This window comes from Lagopus muta, chromosome Z (assembly GCF_023343835.1).
Source record: "Lagopus muta isolate bLagMut1 chromosome Z, bLagMut1 primary, whole genome shotgun sequence".
Taxonomy (NCBI): Eukaryota; Metazoa; Chordata; class Aves; order Galliformes; family Phasianidae; genus Lagopus; species Lagopus muta.
The window spans coordinates 8167631-8178715 of record NC_064472.1 but is presented as its reverse complement, the minus strand read 5'-3'; the positions used below and the strand labels follow the sequence as shown (position 1 = coordinate 8178715).

The window sequence follows — 11085 nt, the reverse complement described above, 5'->3', positions numbered from 1 at the left end:
TGGCTGTGGGTATGAACTGACTTGACCCTCTTCCATCTGAGAAATGCTGTGAAATCTGCAGGCATTACTCCAATACATAGGACCCTTCCCCGTTGCAAGCCAATGACCTGCAGAGGTGAGAGGAGAAGCAGCTTCCCAGGTTCTTTCTTACAGATGCTCAGTCCTACAAGGGAGAGAATAGATCATGAACCTTTGCAGTGTGTTACTGCAGAGAGGACAGTGAGGGCTGAGCCCTGTGTCCCCATCTGGGCAGCTGCCTCTGGCTCTTCCGGAGCATACCTTACAGAAAGACACTGAGAAGCTGCAGGTTAAGAGAAAAGTGGAGAAAACCAACCAGAAGTTAGGCACAGCACAGGGTATGCACAGGGAGAGCAAATGTTCAACCTGGGTGTTGTGCTTTGCCCAAACACAGGCAGAGCTGCACATCAGCACCAGGCATCCTCACCGCAGACTGGGCATGCATCAAGCCACCCTGCCAAGCACCAGCAAATGGACCTAATCCATCCTGTTAAGGAAAATGGCACCAAACCATTGCCTAGGGGGTTATAGTGCAAAGCATCACCGCAGTTTCTGTTCAGCACTGTCCCTGGAGGTGTTCAAGAAACGTTTAGATGTTGTACTATGGGACATGGTGCAGTGGGGAAATATTCGTGGCAGGCAGATGGTTGGACTGTATGACCCTGCAGGTCTTTTCCAACTGTGGTGATTCTTTGACTCTATGATTGTAAGGCTATGGAGAAAGAGATTGGCCTCAGGAGCACACCAATCTACAGCTCCACTGCTTGGAAGATGGGCAGAGACTCAAGAGATTGCAGCACTCTGCTGGCAGAAACAACGCATGCTCACCATCTAGTTTTAAAAGGATGGTGTTTGTGTGTGGAAGCTTTGAAGCTTGCAGCTACTTTATTGGCTTGTTCATCTTTAACCAAATGAATGAAGGTGTCTGGGGTGAAGGGAGGGTGCCAAGTTTCAAAGGGTAACAGCTCAGTGCAATGAGCTGTGCTGTCTCAACAGGACCTTCTGTACAGCTGCAGGCTGGATCCAGAGAGAAAAATGCTGGAGAAGATTCAGAAGATGCTGACAATCCATAGCAGCTCCGTCAGGGAGCTGCTGGCAGAAGCACTGGGGATGTACGTGCTGATGGTAAGGAGGAGGTGTGCCCAGATGTGTGTTTGTGCAGCATGAATGAGGGCAGCATTTGCAGCAGAAAGCTGTAAGACCTGATACTTCCTATCACATCCTCAGGGCTGCTCAGCAACAGGCTATTACTCTCTGCTGGTGCTGCAGATGATGCTGATGCTTTTCTTTAAACCATGCTGGAAAGGATGGGGTGGCCTGCAGCATGTGGCCTGCAGCCAGGATTCTGCTTATAGTTGTTACATGCTGGCAAATGGATGGTGCTTATCCCAAATCATACAGAAACTCTCCTTTTGCTTGAGGCATTTGTTGCACACCAAAAAAGTGAAGTGGTTTTGAGCTTTTGGGCTGCTTGGAGGTGCAGAGGGGAAGAGGGTGAGGAAGGCAGGGGTGAGGCTTTGCAGTCAGAATTGATCTCTGTTAGCAGTGACGTGCCCACCAAGTTTAGAACCTTTGTACACTGGAACAACACAGCAGAACAAGATCCCCTCTCTGCAAAGGCCTGGTGCTGATTTACCCACCTGTGCTTCACCTGTAGCACTTCTAGTTTGAAAGCAGCACTTTGGGCCAGATGGAGGATGAGGGATAATCCAAACATCTCATGCTTTAGGACATTTGCACAGGGGACAGATAAGATTAGTGTGAGCATGGGGGCCCTCAGACACACCTGTCCTTACAGATGTCATTTCTTGTTTCCATTGGCAACAACTGTGTGTGCAAAGGATGCTTTCTTCTCATCACATCTTACTGCATGTCCTGCCCCTTGAAGTTCACTCCTGCCACACAGGTAGTTTTACACACATTGGAAGTTAGACTACAGACTCCCGTGACTGGCCAGCTGAGCTGAACAAACCATTTGCCTTTCCACTCCCTTTCTTTTTTTTGATGGCTGGACACCCCTGGTCATAAAGAACAAGTCTGAGGGACCCTGCCAGGGCATTCAGTGTAGGGAGGAAAGTATCACTTGCACTAGGACGGTCCAAGGGAGATTTTGGAGCTTTCAACCAGTGCTAGCTCTTTCCTCACTGAGCCCCATAAGGGAACAGAGCAGGAGGAGGGATACTGCACACTGTCCCCATCAAGGACTGGTGACAAGCAGCATCCAGCATCTGAATGCAGCATCCAGCATCTGACCCTTCAGCAACTCCAGGGCCCTCGTTGCAGCTGGAAATGTGCTGGTTGCATCCCTTGGACTCCTGGCTGGGTTTTGTTGGGAGGATGGTATACAGACAAGGACTCTTTTAGTGAACAAGTGATTTTCCTAAAGGAGGGAACAACGCAGCGGGAGTAAATGGCATGAAGAATGGAGAGGCAGGAAAAACTCCTACTCTGTGTCTATGAGAACAGGTGACCAGAGGTTTGGGTCTGTGCTGAAAAATAGGTTCTCTGTCCTGTGCTTTTATTTGTTTATTTTTTTCCCAGGGTAGTGTTGTTGAGCTCTAAAAGCCAGGGCTCCCGCCTTGCCCTCCTTGACTGCATACCAACCTGCCAAAACAGAGCTTTGTGCATTTGGCTTCCAGATCTGGCTTTGGAAAAACTCAGAAATGGGTTGGCAGAGTTTTTGTAATGATTTTGCAGTTGCTGAGGGACATCAAGGATACTACATTTTGGGGTTTTGCTGAGGCAGGCTGAGAGAAGGTCCCACACTGAGGCTGCAGCTTCACGCAGAACACAGCGTGGTCTGTGTATACAAGAAAGATAAGAGCAGAGCTTCTGGGAGGCAGCAGATTTGGGAGATGTCTGAAAGGGAGAGCAGACACATGAGATAAAATTTGAATCCATGCACAGCAGTCAGTAAAGATTCAGATCAAAGCAGGACAGGACAGAGCAGAAGTTAGATGGTACAGGGCATGCTTTCAAAGTTCTGAGAGGTTGCAGATGCAGAGACCTCAAGAGAAGCTTTGCCTTTCTCCAGATTTGAATATTAGAACTGTGCAAGAATTGATTTTTCCAACCTCAATGAATGAGTGAAACAGAATTTATCCTAAGGCCAGAGCAATTTCTTAATATGTCCTTTCCTGCTGGAGAGTGTTTGCATTTCTTTTTCATTTCTTTTCCAGTTTCCTTTTAGTCACTACAAAAATATTGGAACTAGTTGTTTTCAAACTGAGCAGTATTTGTGTCAAAAACTTCAACCGGAATGAATGTCCTAGTTTTTGGCTGAAACAGGTTACCAAAATTAGAGTTGAGTTTGGCAAACAGCTGTGTGTTTCCTGAACTACTCTTTTTGGTCAATAAACTGCACACCAGGAAAGGAAAGATGACAAGAACTTGCCCACCCTCATTCCATATGGCAGGGGCCATGTTCTGGGGTGGCTGTGGTGAAGGTCCCCAGGCTCATATCCCTTGTGCTGCAAGCACAGTTTGCCACCATGTGTGCACCATAGACACTATATCTGGGTCCTAACACCAAATGAAGACCAGAGCATCTGCTTTGGTATGATGGAATATGCAGCAGTAAGGGGTACCCAATCTCCTGCTCAGTTTTTGGAGAGAAGGGGTCATTTTCACTTGATCTGACCATGGGCACCTTAAGCTCTTCCCATTTTTGAAGGATAATCGGTATTGCAGAAAAAGCTACAAGGACACCCAATCCACTATGGCAATAACATTACTTTAACACCCCTTTCCCTTTATTTTCTATGCATTAGGTCTTGGGCTTATCCTGTGTGGCACAAGTGGTATTAGGAAAAGGAGAATTCGGGCAGTACCTGAGCATCAATTTAGGATTTGGCATTGGGGTCACCATGGGGATCCATGCAGCTGGAGGCATCTCTGGTAAGACACTTGAGCATAATCTCTATGTCTCTAAAGGCCCCGGTGCCAGGGGCAGCAGGAGTGCTTGCAGAGCAGTGGTTGATGGCACAGCATGGTGGAGCTCTGGCCTCTCCTGCAAAAAATGCAATCCTTCAGCCCCAGAGAAGAGCAGAACAGGTGTGATGAACCGTAGCTGTCATGGGGTCAGCCTCGTGATCCAGTGATCACAGCCAAGACCTTGGTGGAGAGGCGGCACTGAGGGGGTCACAATGCACAGCCAGGTCAAGAGCAGCAGGGGAAGGGCAGTCCTTGTGTACTGACAGTCTGCTGACTTCAAACGCGCTTCATGGGCTTAGAGAGATGGGATGATGGTCCAGGTGAGGCTCCTGCAGCTCTTCTGCAAAACTTGGCTGTCAGAGCCAGGATTACAGGGCTGCCCGGTATGAAGATTAAACAGGGCAGGGCAGCCAAGCACCCAGAGTGTTCTGGGGTTGAAGAGGAGGGGCACTGCAGAGAAAGTTGTTCCCACATTGTTCACGAGAAGAATTAAGGCCCATTGCTCCCTCAGGGCTCTGCCAAAGCAGGGCAGGACATGTGTTGGGTATTCTTGGAACTTCCCGCTCACCGGTGGGGATGGGCAGAGGCAAGTGGGGCAAGCGAATGGCAGAGATGCAGTCCCTTGCAGTCAGCGGAGTCACGTTTCAGCAGTGCCCATGTTAGGCACTTGGGTTATGCCATCAGAACGTGGCCCGAGAGATAAGGAGATCTGGAAGCATGCTGCCAACATGACCCATGAGGAAGTAAATCATTTATTGTAAGTGAAAGCTTATTGTTGATGTTGCAACAAGGAATAGTATGGAAATTTTCTCCTTATCACCCACACTAGGCACCCCCCTGCAAACTCAGGGGGTGGTGTTTCAGGAAGTGGTGTTTCGGGGCCATAGGGTGATATCTCTCACATGACAGAGCATTACCTTTGACTTGTGCAATTTCTGCATTCATTTGCACCAAGTTAAGTGATTAAGGGCTCTAGTGGGCAGAAAATCAAGGCAAGTAAGTCTTTGTTCTTAAACTCTGGATCACAGAGGTGTCCAAGGACACAGAGGTGTCTAAGACTAGGGACAGCTTTGAAAGAAATCTTTTTTCTGTGCAGAGAGTCAACTTTAAGTCTCCCTAAGAAGCTGTGGAGACACACTGGGAGAAGTGAGCTAAGCAAAGGAGGAGAGGTCTCAGATCAGTCAGTAGAAGGGTAGCTCCGGGGCCAGTAAGGGCTCCTTGACATTGCGATTTGGCTTCATTTATATCACAAGATGCTTCTTGTGACCCCTGAAGTGGCTGGTCACCCACACAGAGGACCAGAGAAGTTTGAAGGAAAAGAGATCTCCCCCCATTTCTCTTGCAGCTGTGGGATGGCAGCAGGTGGTAATGCACTTTACCTCACTCCGTCCTGCATTTTGATGATGTGGTGTTAGTCTGGATCTTACCCCTTTCCAAATCCGTGGGAGGAGAAAGCTAAATGTTGGAAATCATAAGGAAATGCAGTCCGGTCCCCTACAACGGAAGGACAGTGTCTGCTTCAGACCCATGGCTGTAACCATGGTCCACAAAACTGATCATTCTATTCACTCCTTGCTGCAATGATTTTGAGATGTAAGTCCCTGCTGACAACCTCGTGCAGAATTTGCTTTGCAAATGTGATCAATTCTGCGGTTTGTTTCCCCACTGCCTCATTACCTTGCTGCCAAATGTGTTATCGGCCCACAGCTCCACATCAGCTGGAGAGATCTGCTCTGTCAGGATCAGACATTTTCAGATGTTTTCAGAAGGCTTTTTTTTCATGGTTTGAGATACAGTACAGCTCACCTACCTATAGCCTGGGGGTGATGAGCCTAAGGTTTGGGATCTCTTTAAGTTGAACCAAGGACGTTCCTGTAGGAGAGGACCAAGAAAGCTGCCTTTGACAGGTGAGATGACTGACTCTCTGGATGCAATCTGTGGATGTCTAACTCCAAAAGAAAGGACTCTAAGGACTCCCTCCCTGCATCTCCCAGCTGCCAAAGGAAAGGAGTCAGTTTTGCATTTATATAGGAGGGAGACCCTGCCCTGGTAGAGTATTGGTGCTTGCTGTTTTGGAGCAAGCTCTGGGATGTCAGGTATGGGGCATGCTCCAAATTAGGAGCAACAGGGCCAATGTATCTCTCCTTTGTGGTTTTGCAGGAGCTCATCTGAATGCTGCCATCACACTCACACATTGCATTTTTGGAAACCTCCCCTGGAGGAAGCTTCCAGCTTATCTGCTTGGCCAGTTCCTGGGCTCCTTTCTGGGAGCAGCCACTGTCTTTGGACTCTACTACGGTATGGTTATGTCTGTATCACAGGAGTTACTGTGGGTACTTTTTCAATCTCAACTCACAGTTCATCAAAAATGTTTTTTGTGACAGCACCCAGTGTGATGTCATGACTTCTTAGATCATGGGCCAGACGTTTATGGCTCAAAGCTAGGGCAGGGCCCAGATATCTCTGGAAGGATATTCCTGGAGAACACCTCTCCTTTTGCATAGGGCATTCCCACTGCCAAAGCCTGGTAATTTTGTAAAAAAAATATATATTAAGAAAAAGATTAAAAACACACGTTTTGTCAGCAAAAGGCCTGCAAAGGCTTCTGTTAGTTGTGTTACCAAGAATCAGCTACAGCTAGAGCTCTGGTCTGCGTAACATAGGACAGCAATTCATGTTTATGAGCTACCCAACACTGGTAGGCTCCAGCATGCCTCACTTTCTGAGAAGTGGGGGAATGGAGGCCACTCAGTGCACCCAGAGCATCCAGTCCCATGTCTCTGAGCAGGGACAGGGAGTTGGACTGCATAAAGAAGCAGCTGCAAGCTAAAGTCTGTGATGACAGTATCACAGAGATTGTGTCCTTCAAGGGATGTGTTGATTCCATCCTATCTATCTCTCATTGCCTCTCTTTGTGTTTTTGCTGACTGCAGTGGGTGAACTTGTGAATATGCCATGTGTGATGAACTCTGTACTGGCCACTGTCCTTACTCCTGTAATTCTCATCTCTCCTAGAAGCGCTGTATGACTATACCAAGGGGAATTTTACAGTGACAGGACCAACTGGCACAGCATCGATCTTCTCCACTTACCCTTCTCCCTATATGTCCTTATCCGGGAGCTTTTTCTCAGAGGTCAGTGGGGACGGCTGTGGTGTGCTGGGAAAAGTTGGGTGGTAGTAGGTCCTAGAGCAGGTCTGGGCAAGGGACTCAGTTCTACATGTGCACACTGTCACCACCTAAGCTACAAGCAGCCCACCATCCAGGCAGATGCTGACTGGTAGCGTCCAAAGCTTCTTGAGAGCTGAGAAAGAGCACAGAATGATGAGGTCAGGGGGGTAAACTGTCAGGGTCAAGGGATCAGCAGGCTTCTTCTTTTGTTTCTGAGCTGAGGACGCTGTGCCTGGACAGTCAGGAGGATGGTGAGAGCTGGAGATCCTGCTCCTCACCATCTGACTGCTCTGTCTCCTGTGATTGCGCGGTTATCTTGATACACAAGAAACCAAGTGAAAATGAAAACATGCTACCAAGAGCTACAGGGTTCCTGCTCTAGTAGTATCTCTGCAAGCTCCAAGTCCAAGGTCCTCCAGGGACATTTTCTGAAGCAGATAGAGACAGGAGTCATCATCTCTATACAAACAACTGTCACTGATGTGCTAGGCACTGCAGATCTATGATTGCCTACAGTGTGTTGTCACAGACAGGATATTCTATTTCCCAGATAAGAATCCATTATCTACCTTCACTCTTAACAGGGTGGATGCAGCAAGCTATACAATCCATCAGTCTTGCCAGGAATGATGAGATTTGTCTCGTGATTTGTTTGTTATGGCTCTGTGTCTGTTGAACAAAAAGTACTTTAAATAACCTATGCACCTAACTTGAAAGATGGAGGGTGCTGACAGTTCTGAGAAGCTTGTGTGAGTTCTCGAATATTTTTGTTGTTGATGTGGACACATTTTCATTGGGAAATGACTTGTTTCTTTTTCAGAGTCACTTATAAGGAAGGAATAACATTAGGGTCCCTTATGACTTATCATCCCACCTGCTCAGACAGCCTGGGAAGTCTCTCTTTGCTGAGTGGGATCCTCCTGCCTTTGCTGCTCTCTCCCCTCACCTGTTTTCCCTTTACTACTCCTGCAGTTTATGGCGACGGTGATGTTGTTCTTGGGCATTTTGGTCATCCATGATGAGAAAAATAATGGAGCCCTGAAAGGCACACAGGCTCTGCTCACGGGTATCCTGGTTCTGGGCATCGGTATGGGGATGGGCATGAACACAGGCTACGCCATAAACCCCTCCCGAGACCTGCCGCCGAGAATCTTCACAGCAATTGCTGGCTGGGGAATGGATGTCTTCACGTGAGTGACCTAGGTTCACACTGTACAGCTCTCTGGGAATGAGAAATGCCCAAGATAACACGGTCATGGAGCCTGTGTACTCCTTTACAGAAAGCAAATATTGTGCACAGAGAAGCCCCATGCATCCTGTTCACAAAATCTGGGATATGCAGTTCTCCAGTATAGGATTCACCTTGACATTTGGATGTCCCAGTTTAGAAACCAGGAACAATTCCCCTCTTAGCTAGAGATTGAGCTGTCATTGCAGTGACTGGAGAGACTGTGATTTGGCTCACCAGAAAGCAAGTACTTGAAGCTGGAGTGCTGAATTGCTTTCCTAAATTTATATGTCTGTATCTACTCTACTTTCCAGAATCTACTAAGATGGCTTCACACCACAGCTTTTTCCATGGTGAAGGCATTAGTAGAGTCTCTGTCCTGTCTCAGCTGCTCATTTTCACGAAGACCATGCTGAGCCAGTTTCCCAGGCCAAAAGCAAAAGTTACCTTCCTTGCAGCTACTCGACCGATGGATCCAGAATTTATCTAAGCCATCTGGACAGTTGAGAGTGTGAAATGGCTCCAGACACCTCTGCTCACAAAGCTCAGCCCTAGCACTCAGCTCACCTCAAAGCAGCGGAGCAGCAGTTTCTGTGTGGCTCACTGAATGCCTCTTCTGTGTTTCATTTTAGGGCTGGAAATTATTGGTGGTGGGTGCCACTCGTAGCTCCGACACTGGGAAGTCTTGCTGGTGGTTTAATCTACAAACTCCTAATTGATATTCACAATCAACCTGTCCTGGAGCATGGAAATGAAAAAGGACAGACAATCATTGAAAGTGCCACATTGTGATGGCCATCCTGACAGCAAATCCTGAGTGGACATGTGCATTGACAGCTGAAGACTAATCAAGTGGGTAAGGGCATGTGCAATGGCATTGCTGAAGTGCATGCTTTTCTCACCTTGCAAGTGAATAAATGAGAGAGTAGCTTAATATAAATCTGTTCTGCTTAACCAGACAAACAGGGTCTCTACGACACTGGGCAGACCTGAGAAGGTCAAGACCTGTTTATGAACTGAAGAAATTATTCAATCTTTCTGAGTAAAAATCTGCTCCCAAAAATCACATTCTGGAGATGCAAAAGTCCAGTCGCCTGTAAGTTAGTTGCAATCACATGTAAGATTCAACATGGCTGGAATAAAAATCAGTCAAATGAAAATCAGGGAATACCTACACTGTTGCAGAAACAAAGAAGTTTTGATCTGGAATACTCTGCTAAAAAATTGTAGCTATTACACTGATGAATCAGAGGCTCAGATTTTTTTCCATTCGCTAACCTGCCACCTTAACTGCTATCCAGTTTGTCAGAGCACAGAGAATCAGGTTGGAGGGGACCTTGAAGATCATCTAGTTCCAGCCGCCTGCAGAGGGCAATGGGCAGGCTTGCCAACCAACAGATCAGGCTGCCAAAGGCCCCTTCAACCTGGGCTGGAATGTCTGTAGAGAAGAGCAAGGACAGTCCCATTAAGAACTAGTTTGGAGAGTTTTCCTCACTGAACATAACCTCACTGGAATAGGCTAGATGTTTTGCACTATGCAGGTGTGATGGAGCTGCACGCATTGCAACTGATCGGTTAGACTTTAACTACAACCTTATGAGAGGATTCAGACAACTTCTGTGGCAGCACATCCAAATGTCAAAAAAAGTTGATTCTCCACTTTGATTGTCAGAGAAACATGGGAATACACCACTGTGCTCCTGCATCAATTCTGCAACATACGTCTGAATGAGGAAATGGGCAAGCAGTAGACTTGCAGATCTGTAGCACCACTGGACCAAAAGTATGACACCATCAGCAGTATCAGTATCTCTGCGCTGGGTGATAAGGCAAACTTTTCTGGGAGATGCTTTATGTCAGGAATATGACTGTGGTACAAGGGCTGGATGTACAGAGACACAATACATGGCTCTGCACTGTTCATCATCACTGTCACACAGAATTTCAGAAACTGGCATTTACTGGCTTTAACAGCCATTCACGTCACAATGCCAAAAGGATTACTGCTGTATTACTGTGGCATGGGATTAGGTGGTAGGTACCATATCTGTTTCCTCATTAGATTTCACCATTTATTAGTAGAGCAGCTACTCTGGGCACAAGATGCACCTCAGCTTAAGAGGGCAAAAGAGTACAAGAGGATTTTCTTATGTAGGGGGTGGTAGAGGATAGATGTCAGGCAACTCCTGTGGTTTCTGTCAGCAATCTCCATTAAAGGTGGGCTGCAGTAAGTGCTAGAAGCCAGCAAAGTGTATCAGAGCCAGAGATGCTGACTGCAGAAATCCTGACCAGTGAACATAGGATGGAAGTAGAAAAGCTGTCACACAGCTGAGCCTTTTCATCTGTGCAGCTCAGGGTGGGATCAGCTTAAAAGATGTGTAACTTATCCCTTCTCAGTGAAAGTCTCTCTGGTGCACTGAAACAACAACAACAAAAAATCCAGCCTGCACCCTACTGTTACTGTACATCCTTCTGCATGCGCTCCCAAAGGTATTTCAAAAACCCAATGACTCTGGAGGAAAATATTTAAATCTTTATTAAAATACTATTAAGCATTTAACAGGGTAGCTTCATCTTCCTGAAGACCATACAAACACTTGCATATGACTCACAACATCCCTGTGAGGTAGGTTGGTCTTATGTAATTATGTGAGCATTTCATAAATAAAAATGCTGTTATTTAAATAATCAACTCTTATTTGGAGATGGTGACTTTTATTTCCCTGCTTAGACATA

General features: G+C 46.9%; 1 protein-coding gene across 1 annotated transcript; it reads left to right on the top strand.

The window, feature by feature from the left end:
* Positions 1 to 966: 966 nt before the first annotated feature.
* On the top strand, positions 967 to 11041 carry LOC125687380 (aquaporin-7-like). The gene is made up of 6 exons (XM_048932503.1): positions 967 to 1143; positions 3789 to 3915; positions 6112 to 6249; positions 6967 to 7085; positions 8094 to 8311; positions 8982 to 11041. The coding sequence occupies exons 1-6, from the start codon at positions 1054 to 1056 to the stop codon at positions 9139 to 9141; spliced, it is 852 nt and encodes a 283-aa protein (XP_048788460.1). The 5' UTR covers positions 967 to 1053; the 3' UTR covers positions 9142 to 11041.
* Positions 11042 to 11085: the final 44 nt, after the last annotated feature.